This window comes from Limulus polyphemus, unplaced genomic scaffold (assembly GCF_000517525.1).
Source record: "Limulus polyphemus unplaced genomic scaffold, Limulus_polyphemus-2.1.2 Scaffold1011, whole genome shotgun sequence".
NCBI classification, from domain to species: domain Eukaryota; kingdom Metazoa; phylum Arthropoda; class Merostomata; order Xiphosura; family Limulidae; genus Limulus; species Limulus polyphemus.
Genome location: NW_013666621.1, coordinates 118,595 through 139,168, shown reverse-complemented (window position 1 = coordinate 139,168; position 20,574 = coordinate 118,595). Strand labels below are relative to the sequence as shown.

Here is a 20,574-nt window from a genome sequence, read left to right as displayed (position 1 = left end):
CGTGCATACAGAGAACGTGTCTGGGGAAATAACGGTCACGGGCATACAGAGAACGTGTCTGGGGAAATAACGGTCACGGGCATACAGATAACGTGTCTGGGGAAATAACGGTCACGGGCATACAGAGAACGTGTCTGGGGAAATAACGGTCACGGGCATACAGAGAACGTGTCTGGGGAAATAACGGTCACGGGCATACAGAGAACGTGTCTGGGAACTTGTTAATGGTGGGATTGTTTAATTTTATTAATAAAGCTTCTTTGATTTTTCTTCTGTTAATACCGGGCTCATGTTTTAGTATGACATTCTGTTCAGAAAAACTGTGGGTGTTTTTGTTCATATGTTGGTGTTCTTTTAACAAGATGTTCAAGTTACGTCCTGTTTCACCTACGTTACACTTTATTTTGTTAATGTTTCCTGATGCGTGGATTCGTTATATAATTTTCTTAACAATTGTTTAATTTTCATTCTACGGGTGATAATGAATCTATTCGTTATATTAAGGTTATATTTTTGTGCTAGCCTTTTCCACGTTTCTGATAAATGTATACTAATATTTTCAATATATGGAATATTAAAAGTGATTAAGTTTCTTTGTTTTGTGGAGTGCTTTTTGAGTTTGTTTAGTTATTAAACGTGTCCTGTCTGTGTTGTTGTTTGATTCATTAATAGTTTATGTAACTACTGTAGTAGAGAATTGTATTTTTAAAGAAAGCATTAAGTGAGTAACTTCTTCATCGTTATTTTCTGGAGTGCATATAGTGTATGCTAAATTTAGGTGGCTTTTTAGATTTAGAGTATTTAGCTTCTGGTGGATTACATTATTAGAAATCCAGTTTTTGAAATTTCCACTTTGTTTGTTGTTTATGAATTTTAGTGGTGAAGCCTTTGGGGGTTCGTGTGATGTTAACGTTCAAAACATTTATCGTGTAGTTATTTTCACTTTCCACTGTGAATTGTACGTCTTTATGAAGGTTGTGTATGTATTTAAGAAATTCGTTTGTTCACTTTGAAATGTAAAGCCGAAAAAAACATCATCTACATATGTAAACCAAAATGCAGGCTTATATGAGGAGGTGACTACAGCATGTTGTTTTAGGCGATTGTAAGAAAATAATAGCCAGAATATCTAATAATGGATTTCCAATAGCGAGTCTATGTAAGTGAAGGGAGTACGAATCTCTGTACTGAAAGCAAATAAATATGGCTAGTTGTAATAGCTCGATTAGGTGCTCACGTTTTATGTTGGTTCTCTTTTTTTGGGACTTGTGAAATAATTTCTGCAGTAAGTTACATTGCCTCATATGAGAAAAGAGGTTTGAGGAAATAGATTTACGATATCAAAGTTAGACATAATGACGTTACTATTAAACGATATAAGTGTTGTAAGAGGTGTGAAGTGTTTTTAATTGGGTGCTTATCTTCAAAACATAAGGTTCCACAACCTAGTTGAAGTATTTACCAAGTTGTAGTTTAGGGAGATATAAGACATAACTTAGATTTTTGGTGTTCTTGGTTGGTTTGTATGCAGAAAATTTTCAAGTTTAAAAGTAATAATTTTTCATTTAATAATATCTTAAGTAATTTGCTCAATTTTTGTTGTATGTTGGGTTAAGGTCAATATTTGACTGAGTAAATTTAAACGTATCATTCATTATATTTACCATTAAGGAATCATACTGTTTGGTCGATACAATCACGAAAGAGTTACCTTTATCGGCTTTTTGGATGACAATTCTCCGTTGTTTCTAAAATATTTTAAGCCTTTTCTTTCTGCTGATGTCAAATATTGTTTTATAGGCTTATTTTTCCTTATTTTTCGATGAATAACAAGTGGATTCTTTTTGTGGTCTTGGACTTGGAATTAATTGCTGTTGATTGGTTTTGTGATTTGATTCTATTATTACTTTCCTATAGAGGTCTTCAAAGTTGTTTTGTAAATCCAACACTTGGATGATGGGAGCAGTTCTGCGTAATTAAGACCTTTATTTAGGGCTGTGGGTTGAGATTTATTGAGTTGAAAGTTCGCTAGGTTGATCATGTTGTTCTTTACCTTTATAGGCTGTTTATATGACAATGTATTTGATGTTCTTAAAATATTTTCAGCCTTTTCTTTCACCTGATGTCAAATTTTGTTTTATAGTTTTTCTTATTGTTTAGTATTTTCGAGGTTTTTCTCTGGTTCCAAAAGCCCAGAAAAATCAAGCCCTTTTGATAGCCATGTACACTTTATATGGAAACTACAACCTGTATAATGGAAACCACAACCTGTATAATAATCAAATTTCGAATGCTACAAAAGTTTTAATATTTGCGATGCATCTGTTTTTGTTGCCTATTTGAATTCTTAATGTTCCGTTTTTTATTTAGATCAGTATTCACATTTTTATTTTTGTGCAGAGAAAACTTATGAAAAGCGAATTCTTAATACTTATCTTAACATAAATTCATTTGACGAGTTTTAATTCCTAGCTTAGAATCGACGTCAACCAATAGATAAGTACTTGAACGAAACGTAAACAGCATGTTCGATGATGACAATAAGGAATGAAGCAAACTTCTTGATTCAAAAATGATTGTATTCTAGTTACTCTCCAAAGCTTTTCACATGTGCTTCCTAACAGAGTTCGTTTATTTTTGCCTAGAATATAACGAATTTCATTTACACAAGTTTTCTGTTAACTTCTCCTCGCAAACAAAATCAACATATCAATGTTTTTCTTATTGATGTGCTGCTTGTTATTCATATTTTGTCTATTGTTTTATAATTCCTTCTTGTGAACCTGAAAAATATTTTACCAGTACAAAATTTATTTCCCTTAGAGTAATTAACTCCTAAATCATACTACATTCAAATTACTTTAGAAATTTGTAAATTTGACTTTTTTGTTATTTAAGTAAGAACATCTGGTATTGGTCGTTAATTAATTAAGTTAAAGACTTGGAACTAACTGTTTGTTGTTAGAATTTTTTGTACAAAGGTACACAAGACTATCTGGGTTAACCGTCCAACTAATTTTCACCTAGTAATCTAGAAGGGAGGCTCCTAATCAACAGCACCCATCGCCAACTATGTGGCCACACTTGACGGAAGAGTAAGATGTAAGCTATTTTATAGCGCACCTACGGCTCCAAAGTGCAATGCATGTTTTTCGGCATAGGGAGAATAAAATTCTGAGATTTGTAATCCATATTTTAATCATTAAGCGACACACAGCCAGATATGGAAATGGAAAATAACAGTTATGTAATATTCATGTAAAGCTGTGTGATCGTCTTTAGAATATCTCAATAAAATACGGATATGCTGACGTCTTGTATCATTTTTCTAATATTTCAAATTCTAAAAGAAAAGTTGACTTTTACTAAGATGAAATTTTATTGTTTTTATATTGCAAGAAGTAAAAAGTTACCTGTATCTAATACAGACACCATATTTGTCGTCAAAAAATACATTGAAGCAAACAAATATTTACATAAAATGAATGTTTAAGTTTTGGGCTCTAAATAAATCGGAAAATTAGTTTGGTTTATTATGTTCCAACATATAGTTTTGCTATTTTTAAAATATTAATATTATATATTTAAATAAATTGTTAGAATAAAATACACAATTAAAAGTAACCTGTAAACTGTCGATAATAAAATGTAAGTTAAAACTGTACGAACGTACAAATTAGTACTTACAAAAAGAAAAACAAAAACTTTTAAATTGCTAAAGAATTCAGTGTGATAAGTTACAAACTCTTCAGAAGATACAGTAAAATGAGCAAGCTCAAAACGATAGATCTCAGTCCTCCACCTTTCAGGAAAATGTTTTCGAAAAGGGAGTGAAATAATAAATTTCCGTGTGCAAAATTTTAAAGAGGCTTCTTATGAACAGTTGAAGTTATAAATCAGCTATAATTTCAATTGGAAGCTGGAATAGGAAGTTAATACGAACTTTCCTAACCCGAGCTCGTTACGGCTTTGTGTCTTAATAAGAAAATGTTTAAACAGTTATGAGAAAAGACAAAATATCAAATTTCTCTGGATCAAAAATTATCTCGATTCACGATTCTGTTAGGATTAAACTCGATTGTTATTATCGCAGCAAAATCGGATATGTAAATATTATAAACATTCGGTAGTGGCACGTGTAACAAGATTCTTGATTTACCACTGTCAACAGTTAGAGGTCTCAAGACAGTGTGCTGTTGTCTTTAATATTAGATTTATTATATCTTGATAAAAACTATAGCGTCTTCAATACGCAATAACATTACTCTCTCCATGCTCTGTAAATACTGAAACTGGCCTCGTGTACCACTGACTCAAACAGGCGCAGTAGAATTTCCAAGTCTTGACCTTCAGTTCGTATATCAAAGGAAATGTCAAACTACAAACACACCCTTCTGTATATTTTTTTGAGATTTTGAATTACTTTAGAAAAACAAGAATACATCTATATCTTCACTTTCTTTCTAATACTGTTTATCTCTTCATGTCTTATATTTATTACCGTAATCACAAGAGACAGGACACGCTGTTTATGTTGTAGTGTTTTAAGGGTATACAGACAGTTGTATCTAACAGCACGAGATACTAGGTTATTACGCATGCTTCAGTTGTCATGTTTTATTATCATTTGAAAACTGAATCTCACATCTAGATAATCTTACGCTATTTCAATTTTACACGTGTAGTTTTGTACATCGTTCATATAGCATCCAAACTGATAGAAATGTGTCGTGTTGTTGATTTGACGTCAACATTATCGCTGCTTTGTTATAAATGAACATGAAATGCCGGTAAAACATATAGTATATTACGTTTGCTCAAAAAATTGTATCACGTAATCATTTAAAATGTAATTACACGTAACTTTAGCACGATGTGTATTTAGTATATTTATAAGTTGCTGTGAATAACCAAACAGGGATCTGAATACGGATATATTCAATCGAGTCATGTAGATGACATTCAGTTTATGTTTCAAGCATCTCACAATCAGGATAAATATACGCAGGCTATTTCGACAGCAACTAACAATAGGTTCCAAAAAAGTTATATATATATACAGCTTGTTGTCATAAAAAAGAGGATTCCAAATGTTTTTTCACGGCATAATAATATTATTAAGCATACGAAAATATGAATAAAAAAGGCATTAGTAAGACAAACAATGCTTAAAATAGGATAACAAAAAATATTTAAGTTTTATTTGTTGAATTTCGTGCAAAGTTACTCGAAGGTTATCTGCGGTAGTCGTCCCTAATTTAGACATGATAGAGTAGAGGGAAGGCAACTAGTCAACACAATACTTCTCCAAATCTAGGGCTACTGTTTATTAACGAATAGTGGGATTGACCGTCACGTTATAACGCCCCACAACTGAAAGAGCTATGTTCGGCGACTGGATTCGAACCCGCGACCCGCAAATTACGAGTCAAGTGCCATAACCACCAAGCTATTTCAGGCTGTAAAATATTTTAAATTGCAAGTTGAGTTTTAAAAATGTTTTTAACATTGGTGGAAAATGAATTACATAATCTTAGACGTAAAAACTAGGGCTACCAGATTTACAAAGTAAAAAACTGGAATTTTTTCCCACGTGGAGCGACACTGTAACAGCCTCGAAACAATTGAAATTACAATAATACACTTTTTCATATGCTAAATAATCTCATGTTCATTGCATCACGTTTTAACACCACAAACAATATTTGTTAAAAAACTTAAACAACTAAACAGTTGAAAGATTATAAATAAAATTAAAAACGTACTAAGTTGTTTTGAGCTTACTGAAAAGAAAAAATTTGTTTATTCTTTTTTTGCGGCTAAACAGGTTTTCAAATCTCAATTCCTACGACCGCCTAGTGACAGGAAACGTAGTAGAGGGAAGGTACACTGTATCGTGTAACTTCTCTTTCTCAGGTTATTCTAAAAAAAAAAAACTTCAAAAGAATTGTGTATAATGACAGATCTTACATGCCAAATTCACACAGAGAAACTAAGCAATTTAATACTTTTGCTTCTTCTGATCGAGACAAAAATTAAGGCTAAAAACTGGGACTATCTCAAGTTTACCGGGACATCTGTTAACCCTGGTAAAAACTTGCCTCCAAGTTCGTATACTCACACGTTTAGCAAATCACAATTTCAATCCGTTATGAACCTGAAATGTCGTCTTAGGAAAACGATTCTAGGACTGTGTTCGAAGGTTTGTTTGCCAACAAGGAATTTTGATATAATTCTAAACACTTGAAGTTTCTTTAGGCAGCATTCAAGCAGTATCAGTTGCTACTGTTTTTTCCTTTTTATTTATTTATTTGTTACCAGAAACCGTTTGGCAATGTTTGAATAGTAATCACACAAGAAATATCGCTCTTATGAAAAACTCGATCATTTGATTTGTATAATTCTCATTATTGAAACAAAAGCTGTTCAATTGAAAAAGAACAACACCAACATCTGCTCCTACCTTGTATTGGAGCAATCTTTACGGCGAACCACAGAGGGTGCGTTTATTGGGCTGCATTGCTTCAATAAAATGTACTGAATGCCCAGTGTACAAGAAGTAAAACAAGTGTTATGTTAGAATAAGCAATGGAATATAAACTATAAACTAGTATTAATCATTTGATGTTGAAAAAAGAACAACTGTTAATGCTATATTCCCTCCCCCTCTCAAGGCGTATGTATAATTAATCAACAGTGTTGTTAAAAATTGTTTCTGATAATAACATTCTTTCCTGTAATTTTTTTTTTATAGTTAAAGGTTCGTGTTAATTTTGTAATCAAACTGTTAGTGTTACTCTGTTCTGTTTTGCTGTTTATCTATTATTATGTTTATTAGGTATATTTGTATTAAAATATTATGTTAATGAAAATTTTATGTTAAAAAGACTGTGACTGTTAACCTGCTTGGAATGGTGATTGTTAAATAAAGATTTGCTTTATTTAAGGCTCCTGTTCTTTTTATCACAATAAAGTGCTCTTAAGATGTAAGCTTACAGTCTGTAGCTATATGAGTTTCGCACGTAGCATCAAATAAGTAAACATAAACAATGTGTATATTTTTTAATATAAAAGTATAATTACTGTTCTATATAGCGTGCTTTTAAACTTCATGCGAATGCTTATCCATGATGAAAGAATTAGCATAAAGAATCACCAAAAAATCGACTAGATTTCAAAGGACCAAGAATCTCATAAGACATCAAGTTTCTGAGAATTGTTTTTCTTTTACATTTGATTGTATTATCTCTAAAATTAAAAGTTTTTTATCAAATATAAAATAGTTGCTTTGGTAAAATCATCAGTACATTATATAAATTAGTATTAACAAAGGTTCGAGCTTTCGTTCGGTAATGTGTTTCAAACATTCGAAGGTGAAAATTTACCCTGATCACTGTAATCATTGGTCATCTTATTACAGGGCGTTTCTTTTACTTTACCCGGCAGTCTCCTGGGTCCGGAGTACAGTATGTCATTCTCAGAAGAAGGTTTTACGGGAGATACATTCAAACTCCCATCTTTGGAATTTAGCGAACCTATGGGAAGCTTCGAAGTGCCACCAGAGAGTACTGCTGTAGCTAGCAGCTTAGAAGAGATATTCCAACCAGAATTCACTTCTATAACTACTTGCGCAGTTCCGACCACCTCTTTGTCCGATCTCACCAGCAGTTCCACTGTGATGGTTACAGCTACGGGCACTCTCCCCAGCTTTGAAGAAACATACTCTCCAAGGTATCGCCGCGATGTGGCACAACCGGAAGTTTTTTCCTTCAAATATGAAGACCTACCGTCACAACAGCTAGAACATTCTAGCGTGATTGAGAGCTTTCCACCCTCGCTAGTTGGTATGCAACCTTCAACCTCATCTTTTCCTTTTCAGTCTTCGCAATCAATGGAACTCTATAGGACAGAGGGACCGGAGCTGTCCTCCTTTATTTCTCCAGTCATTCCACTTTCGCAGTCTCCTTCAGCTGCTTATGTAGCTCATAGTTACCCAAGCCCACCGGCAACAGTGCACGAGCCAACTTTTCCACAAACTAGATACCTGGAACACCAGCAAACTTCACCTCATTCTACGTACCAAGAAGCTTCCTCTTTTCCTGCAGCCTTACAAATCCTACCACTGCACGAGAGCCCGACATTTGGCTTACAGTCCGGTCAGTCATCTTCAGAAATTCCTTTTCTAACTGAAGGAACATCGCCCTCAACTAGTGCAACCCCCAAGATACTAAGGCGAGCTTCTGTTCCAATTACAAGTTCCATGGCTATTCAAACAAGGTATACTGATACTCAGTCTTTCTATTATATAGGTTAAACTGTGCTTTGTTTTGATGAAACACATTAGCACAGTTCTTCATAAAATTTGGAGTCTATCATTATTGTCTCAATTGATTATTTATTTGTAAGTGAAATAATAAAATATACCCTTTCACATACCAAATAGTTTAGACTAAAAATAAACCCAATCAGACTTGCCACAGTATTTGCTGTATTTCTTAACTCACCTGTAAAGCTACAAAAAAAAAACGCTACTTGAAATAACCTAACAGCTTGGACTCTTGTCTAAACCATTATTTGACAAAAGTCACCAAACCTGGCATCTACCCTTAGTAACCACGGAGACTGACATCTTACCCCCATATCACACACCCCTGGGACTTCCCTGTATATTGAACGGGTACGTTAGGTAGTTTGAAATAAAATAAATTAAATGACAATTGCATCATATTCTATTTGAAAAGCACTTAAATAAATACATATATTCTTTTCAGAAACATTCCACTGAAAATGATAAACAAGCGTCTTTACCTTATTAACGATTTGATTATTATAGAAAGTAATATATATATATATTAAGCATATTTTATGGCATTCCATATTCATATAAGAATAAATATTTCGCCGCATATTTTTTGTAATTTATAACTCTGATTTGTGTTCTACAGAATGCTGAAAACAGAATTAATCGTTATTAGCTTGGAGAAAATTCTGTATAGGTGAACCTGAAGTTATCTTTTTGATTATTTTTCTATTAATATTTCAGCCAACCGCCATGTCTCCGTGCCCACTCTTCTCCACCCACACCTACAACAACAGAGCCCACCCCCTCTACTTCCCAGCTTTGTGCAGTATGTGGAGACAATGCTGCTTGTCAACATTATGGAGTTCGTACATGTGAAGGATGCAAAGGGTTCTTCAAGGTAAACTAGCCGATCGGTTGGAAAACATAAGGATTTTTGTTGTGTTTATAATTATGTATAAACTCTGTCAGAAACTTATATCTTCCAATCAATCAAATAGTTCGATATTTACTGATTCTTTCAAATTCACGATATAAGATTAACATGTGGAACAAAATGGGTTTGGACTACAGTCTTGTTAAGGAGATTAACCTGAAAAGTTGAGAAGTTACTATGAGTTGAATTAGTAATCGTCAACTTCTAAGTCTATAACCCGTAAAGCACTCATTAGTTCCCTCTCGACCTATTTAATACAATATGTTTTAGACGCTTTTTTTTCACTTGTTTCGATTAAGTTTACTTTCATTCTACGAACTATGGAGTAATATAAGGTAACCATTTCCATTATTACTTTAAGTTATTATCGATGTAGTTGCTATTTATATTTTTATATTATTTGTTTATCAAGATTTTCCTTTGTCTGTATTTAATTAAATGAAAATATATGAAACGCTAAACAATAAACGCTTACTCGAAATTTCAATGCTTTTACTCAGTCCACAGTATTACCGTATATTCAGAATTGAAATTTTAAGAATGTGAGACTTATAATCACACACATACACAATCTAGCTCAAGTTTAATTCCTCGCAGTTTTGTTATATTTTAACAGAAAAATTCAACGAAAATTAAAATAAACACTTAAAGCTTTACTTGCATATATTTTGTACTGATCGCATACGACTGAGGTTAAGTTTTTTTTTTTTAGAAAGTGAGTATAAAAAACTTCTTATGACCTTTAGAATGAACAACTTTTGGAGCAATAATAAAACTAGTTTGTAAGGATTCTAATTTTTATCGTTTTGCCACAAATGAGCCAATCATCTTTTTACAGGATTTTGTAAATTTGTTCGAAGATAACAAACCAATGATACTCCGTCAACTTTTTATCTTTGTCAACTCCAAAATTTAAGAATCATTATTAAAACAGTTTTTAGTGAATGGAGATTAAAGTATTAAGAAAATTATAACATCATTCAATTGAAAGTTTAATGTTTCATAATTTTGTCGAAGAAAGGAATAGTTTTTTTCTACATGGAAGAATTGCAAAAGTCGGTTTTTTTATGAATACAACCTGGAAATTACACTTCGAGTAGCCCCCCAGTGACTTAGTGGTAAGCCAGAAGGCTTATAATGCTAAAAATCAGGTTTTGATAGACGTTGTGGACACAACACAGATAGCTCCTTGTATATCTTTCAGCTTAACAATAAACAAACTCTTCGAGTAAAAATGTCCGACTAGAAAATTAAGTGTATGAATTAACTTGCCTTAGACAAACGGAAAATCCATGGCTCACACACAATAAAAGCTTTTAACTGTAGTTGTTTATTTTTAATTCAGAGTATAAAATAAATCTAACCTGCGAAAAATTTCGTTTTTTTAGTATAATAATTTTAATAATACTTAAGTATCTCTAGAAAAATTAGCTTTCTTGATTTTTAACTATGAATAAATATATATTTGTAAATGCGATCATACATTTTCAGTTGATGTTGTTTTTGGCAATTCACTGTATTCACCGTGGATACATAAGGCATGTTTCAAAATTATTTTCTAAAATGCGTAATGAAATATATATTTATTTTGATGTACAAATTTACTGCAAGTTACTTGTTATCAAACAAATAAGTCTCTTTTGTTCTAAAAGTTTATGTGAATGTTTTTCTCGTGCCCAGTGAAATTAAGAACAAATGTGTTTTATCATCATCACCGATATCCTAATATGCTTAACTTGTATTTTAGAGAAACATCGCTAGTTGTGTTTCTTGTGATAATTCAGCATGTTCTAATTGTTTTAACTTTTTATAATAATTGACGACAAAGTGTGGAGAAGTGATGCTTCGTGGGAAAATGAATAATTTCATTTTAATGACAATATTTCAATAATGATGTAACACAAGAAAATCGACTTTGTATAGAAGTTATGAATACTAATAAAATAGATTGCATAATGACGCCAGTGTTTCTAGTAGGTGGCACTTTGATAACATTTCGATGGCAGTATTGTTTAGGAGTGCCTGGGACGAGCGTTAACTACTACCAATAGTTTAAGCTTGACTTTCCTTATAATTAGTACTATCATTCTTTGGTGCATTTTAAACAATTTTCAATAAGAACGAGGGTTTTTATGCTCGAGCAAATAAATCTGACTTGTATTAGTGAAGGAATTATTTAGAGTTAGCAGTGTTAATAAAATAACCTTGTAAGTATATGCCACAATTATAACTTTAGTAAACATGTAAATAACATATTACAGGTACAGTGGGTTTGTTTTTCTTTTAAATATATAAACAACACAGGGGATAATATGATTATTGATTCATGACCGTGACATGTACGAACCACAAGTGAATTTGTTACATTAATTGGGCAATTAATTACAATTATAACTTTAGTAAACATATAAATAACATATTACAGCTACAGTGGATTTGTTTTTCACAATAATAATAATTATAAAATACAATTTTCATCATAATCCAAAGACATCTTATTTGGGAGGGATACAAAACACACATAGCATTGTGCTCCATGTAATGATTGCACGTCTTCGGATTTACAACGCTAAAATCAGGAGTTCGATTCCCCTAGGTGCACTCAGCAGACAGCCCGATGTGGCTTTGCTATAACAAAAACACATACTTACTTGCTGCATACGAAGTGTATCTATGAGTGTGAGCAACAATGGAAGGGTTTTAGAGAGCGAAGGGTTAGGTTCAAAATGAAGTGACTTGCTAATAGTTGCCTTACTTCAAACATTAAGGTCACATTATGAGTCGAAAACTTCTTTGTGGTCTGGTTTTATAAGGACTTTGTACTATTAATATTTATTAAGCTGGTCTATAGGAAGGTGAATGAGATGGATAGTTTTGAGTAAGGAAACTTAATTGTATGGAAAGAGGTCGTATGACTGAATACACTTTCACGTACAAACACGTGAAATAATCCTTTACAGAAATCATTCGACAAAACATAAATGATAAATAACTACTTTAATTGCTTCGATGTTTACGAAGAAAAATTATTTAAATGGTTTTGTTTCCCATCAAACGTTTATTAATGATTAATAACTGATGATCCTTTCTTACAGCGCACAGTCCAGAAGGGAGCGAAATACGTTTGTCTCGGAAATAAAGATTGTCCAGTGGACAAACGTCGCCGCAATCGATGTCAGTTTTGTCGTTTTCAGAAATGTCTTGCTGTTGGTATGGTCAAAGAGGGCAAGTACTAGTTTTTGTTTGGCATTGCATTTAGGATGTATCAATTTCTCGGAGTTATTAAACAAAACAATCCATACTCAGTTTTGTTAATTTCAATCATGAGTGCATGTTTCTATTATAACTGTTGTACACTACTGAGGTTTTAGTTGATATTATATTCAACAATCAAAATTCATGTTTTGTTCTTTCTTTACATTTTCACAATTGAAGATGTATGTAGTGGTAGTGCTCTCATATTCTGGTTAAGAACTGCTTTTATTAATTTAATGGCAAGAGATTCTATCATTTTATTTTGCACAAAGCTACATGAGCTCTATCTGCACTTCTTATTCCTAATTTTTAACTGATGGACAGAGGGAAGACCGCTAGTCAACACCACCCACTGTCAACGCTTTGGTTGGTATTTACCAATGAATAATGGGATTGACCATCACGTTATAACGCTCTCACTACATAAAGAGAGAGCATGTTCGCTGATGGAATTCGATCCTGATGACTTGGGATTGCATGTAGAGTTTTCTAGCCATCAGGCCATTCTGGATTTTGAAATCCTTTTTTTTTCCCTACGTTTCAACTTATAATCTTAAATATTTTCTACACTGGCTTTTAAAATTCTCTATCTTCCGTGTTTTAACTTATAATCTATAACATCTTATACTGTCTATTTTCTCTGTTTCAATTTATAATCACTAATATTTCATTCTGGCTTTTGGAATCTTCTGTTTCCTGTACTTCGTTATAAACTTAGACATTTTCTATTCTGGCTTTTCATATCCTCTGTTTCATCTTATAATCTTAGTGATTTTGTACCTTGGCTTTTCACATCCTGTTTTTTCCGTGTTTCAACTAATTATTTTAACCATTTTGTGCTGTGATTTTTGAAATTCTCTATTTTTTCTGCTTAAACTTATAATCTTAAACATTTTATATTGTGCCTTTGGAATTCCTCGGTTTTCCCGGTTTCAAATTATAATCTTAAATATTTGGTACTCTGGCTTTTCTGTGTTTGTTTGCCTGCTTATTGTATTGTGCTCAAAGCTACACGAGAGCTATGTGCGCTAAAAGTTCCTAAGTTTGAAGTGATAGACTAGAGGATTTGTTTTTATTGTTTCTTTTTGTTTATTTTGATTTTGCGCAAAACTAATCGAAAGCTATCTATGTTAGCCGTCCCTAATTTAGCAGTGGTAGACTAGAAGAAAGGTAGCTAGTCAACACTACCCACCGCTAACTCTTTACGAACGAATAATGGGATTGGCCATAACGTCATATCGCACAGATGACTGAAAGGGCGAGCGTGATCGGTGACGGGATTTGAATCTGCAGATTGCGAGATAAATTCTCTAACCAACATTTTGGATTCTTTCTGTTGAAATCATCTATTTTCTGTGTTTTAACTTATTATCTTAGGTATTTTTTAATCCTGTCTTTTGAAATATTTGTTCTGTGTTTCAACTTATAATTTTAAACATTTTCTACTCTGGCTTTTAAAATACTCCATCTTCTTTGTTTCAAGTTTTATTCTATAACATTTTATCTTATCTATTTTATGCGCTTCAAGGTATAATCTTAAACATTTGTACTCTGGCTTTTGAAATTCTCTTTTTTCTGGATTTTAAATTATACTATTTAACATTTTGTAAGTTGGCTTTTGAAATCTTATGTTTTGTGTGTTTCAGCTTATAGTATTAAACATCTTATCAGGTGTTTCAACTTGTAATCTATGTAATTTTCAGCTCTACGATTTTAAATCTTATGTTTTATTTCTTTCAATGAACAATCACACCTTATAAATAACATTTTAAAAACAGTGTTTATTTAATATAGTTATAAATCACTTATCTAATATGTATATCCCTACAGCTAGTGTATTTAGATTTCTTTCAATTGAGCAGGATGCCATATAACATTGTTTTGAGTGTTTAGTTAAATCTGAACTAGTAGGAAAATGTGTGAATTTTTATTTATAGCCACATAAAGAGTTTCGGCTGTAATGATGTTGAGTGAGGTTTATAAATACTGCATGTTGTTATATCATTGTGAGATTCCACTCTGCATTTTCTTTAGACCTAGTAGATAAAGGAATTTAAATAATTAAGAATAAACATTGTTTCCTCCGTCCGTTTACCGTTTTTCTTAATAACTAAGTAAACTAATGATTAAGTTATTATATTATAATTTTAGTAATAAACATCTTTGTAACACAATTCTAAGATTTCGCTGAAGATTGAATAAGTTATTCCGAAACGTTCAAACCTTGTAAATAAAATGTTTTATGTTTTATCAACCGTCTTCATCTTTATTATTAAACTTCGGTTCCCCATTATGAATCCATTTCTTGGCTATGTATTTGAGTTTTCACTAATATTTTGCATCTAGGGGAGGTAAATGGTAGTAGTGGTGTTCTTCTTAGGGAGTTTATGATTAAAGTGGAGGTGTAACCGTTCTTTTTAAAACACTCTATGATATTTTGGCGTGCTGCGTTAATGGGTGTCTCGTCTCAAATGTTTTTTGCTCTCTTATTTAGCCATTAAATTATGCTACGTTTTACCGAGGTTGCATCATAGATCTGAAAGTGTAGGTATATATCAGTGTGGATGGGTTTTCTGTATACAGTTGTGATGATTGTTCTCTCTTGTCTGCTGATGAGTATGTCTCTTGTCTACAGAATGTTCTAGGAAGGCTGGTAAGTTTTCAAGACCGTGAGGTCAGATAACAAAAATGACGTCAACATAACGTCTGTATAAACTTGGTTTTTAGATGTGTGGACGAGAGGGCTCTTTCTTCAAAGTCTTCCATGAAAATGTTTACTAAGACCGAAGAGAATGGTGATCCCATGGCTAAACCGTCCGTTTGTTTGTAAAATTCCTTGATGTATTGGAAGTAAGCTGACTGTAGGCAAATAGTCGTTAGTTCTATGATGGCCTCTCTCTTCATGTCAGTTTATTCTATGTGGCAGAGAATTGTCATTCAGCAATCGCTGTCTGGTGATATGAAGGGTTTCTGAGGTTGAAACATTGGTAAATACATTCAGCAATCGCTGTCTGGTGACATGAAGGGTTTCTGAGGTTGGAACACTGGTAAATAGATCTGTGACATCAAACCTCACAGGAATATCCTGGGATCTGGTGTGTACCTTTTTGAGTTGTTCTATGAAATATTTTGAGTCGTGATCCTAATGTTCAGTATTCCTTCATTGGTGGCAAGGTGAGTTTATAGCACTGGCGATAGGTCTTAAAGGTATGTTAGGTTTGTGTACTTTAGGCAGTTCATAAAACTGAGGGAGAAAGCTGTCGTTGTTCTTAAGTCTTTGGCTACATTATCGTTGATTAAGTTTTGTTTCTTATGTTTGTTTATTGTTCTATTGATTAGTCTCTCAGTATTTTCCATAGAGTTAGTGGCAATCTTCTTGTATTGGTGTTTGCCTAGTAATTGATTGATCTTCGTTTCATAATCATTGACGTCTAGGATGACTATAGCGTTTCCTTTATCTGCTGGTAGAATCTTGATTTTGTTGTCCTGTTTTAGACGATTCAGTGCATTACATTCCTGTTTAGTGATGTTATGTTTTGGTTTGTTGGCATTTGTTGGAGTAAGTTTGATTTCGAAATTGATAGCCATAGGTTTCGGGAGGTTTTGTGCAGTTTTTCCACCAATCAGAAACAGGGATAAACAAATTAATCACAACACGCCCTCCACAATCTACCAGGATAGCATAAATACCTGTAACATCTTACACACACTGACCTGAAGATGGAAAACTTTCGAAACGTCGTCCTCTACACTTGAATTTTGACAACAGGCAGTTGTCGTCCATTCCAGTTTACTCATCAAGTTGTATAACATATTACTTTCATTACTAAGACACTTGCACTAATATTTTAATTTCACCTGCTAATACTCATGTTTAGCTATTCATTTAGTTAATATATTCAATACTCTTTCATTTCAGTGGTCAGGTCAGACAGCTTGAAAGGTCGTCGTGGTCGGCTACCCTCTAAACATAAGTCTTACCACGAGTCGCCACCATCGCCTCCCGTCAGTCTGATTACCTCGTTGGTTCGTGCTCACGTGGATGCATCTCCAGATATTGCCAGCATGGATTATTCTCAGGTACAAATCACTGAAAAAAGTATTTTTCAGTACTACATATAATGCTGGACATTCATAGTTGATGCTAAAATGCATTTTAAACCTATGGTTCCAGAAGAAAAACTAATGTTGTTTATAACGATCTACCTGAAGTAAAAAAGAATGATTAACGCCCACAAAAACACCACTTATTCTTTAATGACTTAACCATTTTCGAAATGAAATTGAACATCAGGATCTCATGAAAATATTTTTAAACTTGTAAATATATAGTCAGTAAACTACAAACCACCAGGAGAAATTAATGAGAAACTCTACAATGAGATTAAGACTTTAGTTGTTAATGAGGTCATAATTACTGAGTACTTTAATTTCTGGCATTGGGAAAAGTTAGAGTCAAATCAAGAGGGGGCAGGTTTTTAGAAACCGTTCAGGATGGTTTTATTCTTCAATTGCTCAGGAAATCTACTAGGTACATTGATATGTTACATTTATTAGGTGACATCCGACTGAAAGTAATCATTGAGCAATTAGACTTGATATTTTACTGCATATGAAGGTCAGAAATAATGAGATTTTGGTCACAAATTTCGAAAAAGCAAATTGTGAAGAGATGCGACAAAAATTATCTGATCTGAATTGGGCAATTGAATTAATTGGAGAAACTTACCAAATGTGGACATTTTTAGAATAGATGTTTCAATATTCAAGATAGACATGGTATAAATGATAAAATTAAAGAAAAGGATTTAAATTTTAAGAAGCTTAAATTGACTGCTATGCCAGGATAATTAAAGGATTACAGAAAAGTTAGCTGAGAATGTAAAAACTAACAGTAAGAATGTCATTAAATATATCAAGGGTAAGTAAAATGTTAGGATGAGAGTACAGTCTTTGAAGAATGATAAAGGAAGGCTTATATCTGATGATAATGAGTTGGGTCTGTTACTAAATTCTAATTTTTCTAATGAAGATTTAAGAAATATTCCTTGTCCGGAACAGTTGCTAGATGAAAACAAAATCGAACAAGATGATCATATTCATTGTGAGCTTGTTAAGAAAACCTTGGAAAGTTTAAAGAATGATAATTAAGGCTCATGTGTCAGATAATATACCGCCAAGGATTTGAAGGGGGATGAGGTTTAGATGTGTGAGCCATTTGCTACTATTTCTTATAAGTGCTTGAACAGTGCAAGAGGATTGGAAATTGGATAATGCTACTTCCCTTTTCTAGGGCGGTGATATATTGTCCCAGCAATTATAGACTTATCAGTAGTGGGAAAAAGGTTTTGAAATTCAGATAAAAGATGCATTGCTAAGTCATTTAACAAAGTTTAAAATTTTGTTGGATAGTTTACAATGATCTCTCTAGGGGAAAATCTTGCATTACTAAACCTTTGACATTCTTTGAAGAGGTTGTTACTAACTTAAACGAGGTTAGAGGTGTGTATTTGATGTATCTGGGTTTACAGAAAGATTTTGACAAGGTGTCACATAAAAGGCACGTTAAAAATGTTCTCTATAAGTGTGGAGGATAAGTTGGCTCACTGAATAGAAAAGTGACTGGATGGAAGAAAGCAGAGGGTTGTTATAAATGGAGTTCAGTCAAACTGAATAATTTCACAAGTGTGGTATCTCATTGTTACGAACTTTGTCCCTTTTGATTTACATCAATCACATATATGAAGGAATAGTCAAAACATTACTATATTTGCTGATGATATTAATGTTTTGGGTGTTGCTGGCTGTGAGGAGTATGCTGTTGTTTTACAAAAGGATTTAGACTATTTGGTGAGTTGGGCAAATAAATGGCAGTTGGCTTTTAATTATAATAAATGCAATGTATGTGGGTTAACATAATATGAATTATAAGTATAATTTTGATGGGCATAAATTTAACAGAGTTATGTAAGAAAAGTATATTGGCGTTCTGGTTGATCAGTTTGTAAAGCCATCAAACTAATGTGTTGTTGTTAGCTGTAGGACAAGTAGGATTTTAGATTGTTTCTACAAAAACATGGAATACAAATCTAAAAAGGTTATAATGTCATTATATAAATCGTTGGTTAGGCCACACTTGGAGTAATGTATTCAGTCTTGGGCCTTTTACATTACCTTACATTAGGAAGGACATTGAATTGTTGAAAAGGATTCAGAGGAGCGCTACTAGGATGACATCTGGAATGGAAAGGTTGTCATATGAGGGCAGGTTAAGATCTATAAAATGGTTTTCTCTTCAAGTTAGAAGGGGTCTGATTAAAGTGTTAAAGATTGTTAAGGGAATCAGTAGTGTCTATGCATCATTTTTTGTACTTAATGGTGAGAGTGGTAGGACTAGAGGACACAAGTATTAATTTTAGCAGGGAAGAATTCATCTTCAGCTGAGACACTTATCTTATAACACGGTAGATAGCTTTTGGAATATATTACCTTCAGATGTAGTGGATGCTGCAAATTTAAGGAAGTTTAAGTGAAGTCTTGATAAACATTTTAATGATAAGGGGTGGTTTCGGTGTCATTTTAAGTTTAGTTTACTGGATAGGGCGGCGAAGATGAACCAGCAAGTCTCTTTTTGTCGTTAAATTCTATGTATTGCAGTAGTTGAACATGTAGGAATTGTGTTGTTGCAGTTGAAAATGTCGTAGCGTAGAGATTGCATTTAGAGCTGAGCGATATAACCCATTACTTATGAGCAGCAGTTGCATCGATTAGTGTCACATAAAAAATCGACTAATCGAAATTAATGTATTTGATTTGTTACTGTTTTTGATTATTCCAACAATTGATTAATCAAAATTTTGATTAAACCTGTTGTCACGAAAATAATCAACTAATTGAAATTAGTGTTTCCGATTATTACGATCTTCGAGTATTCCAAGTATCCATATAATCGAAATCTTTCCAACAAACTTGCTCGCCTCTTCTTTGCCATAGCAAAGATAATAAGGCTATCTGCCACTATCAGTGACTTTAAACTGCCGACTTGAGAGAAAGCAACTGGCTGGCAATTCACACTACGAACTTTTGTTTTTGCTTGTATGTACCATGGCTTGAGAGACTCTGTGTTGATTGATTAATCGAATGCAAATTTATTAATGGGGCCATAAATTAATTGATTAGCAAATACCACTAATCATCCAGGTCTAATTGCATTTCAGTGTTTGAAGATGTAGTAGAGATTATATTGCTGTTGTTAAAGAAGATGTAGTAGAGATTATATTGCTGTTGTTAAAGATGTATGGATTGTACTACAGTAGTTGAAGATGTACGAATTAAGTTGCAGTAGTTGAAAATGTAATAGGGATTGTGGTGGTGATATGACTGTGGTGCACTATTATGATTGTAAGTACCTCATGAATTTGTGTAGTTTTTAACATTAACGTAATTTCTGAATTAAAGTCTGCCTTTTATCAAAGATATGGTGGAAGGATCGTTTTTAGTACTTGCTGCTATAGTTGTTGTTGTTTTGTTTTTACCAATACAGCATATAAAAGGCATTTTTGTGTTTATTAGTTTAGAGAGCCATCGTCAAGTGAAAATCCCCTTTCAGACTCTGAACAAGTCCATCAGACTCTCAGTCTAATAACTTCATCCTTGGAAGTTATTCGAATATTCGCTGAAAAGATTCCTGGCTTCCCAGAACTCAATAAAGAAGACCAAGAACTTTTGTTTCAATCAGCTTGTCTTGAACTGTTTGTTCTCCGACTGACATATTGGTAAACTGAAATTACAATGCTTTATTGTGAAAATAAGCTTAAAATAACAATATCTTTTAAAACATAATTTACCATTAATTTAGGTATCCTGAACAAATATATAATTCTGTTCACTCGCAGAAAGATCCAAACTAAAAATATATTGGCATAGACGTATCATATTTGTGCTAAAAGAAACTTCTACTAATACTATATTCACAGATTTCAAAGAAAGTTTTGTACATTTAGTCATCCGGAAGTTAAGTGAGTGCTAACGTTTATTCATAAGCATATGCGGCCCGGCATGGCCAGGTGGTTAGGGCACTCGA

General features: G+C 33.1%; 1 protein-coding gene across 1 annotated transcript in view; it reads left to right on the top strand.

Annotated features, from left to right (window-relative positions):
• The window catches only part of LOC106461689 (nuclear receptor subfamily 4 group A member 2-like), a 27,564-nt gene that overhangs the window by 2,860 nt on the left and 4,130 nt on the right, over window positions 1-20,574 (top strand). The window contains exons 3-7 of the mRNA XM_022388710.1: window positions 7,421-8,277; window positions 9,044-9,200; window positions 12,332-12,461; window positions 16,411-16,600; window positions 20,069-20,266. Of these exons, the coding sequence (XP_022244418.1) occupies window positions 7,421-8,277; window positions 9,044-9,200; window positions 12,332-12,461; window positions 16,411-16,600; window positions 20,069-20,266 (1,532 nt within the window). The remainder of the gene's footprint in view (window positions 1-7,420; window positions 8,278-9,043; window positions 9,201-12,331; window positions 12,462-16,410; window positions 16,601-20,068; window positions 20,267-20,574) is intronic.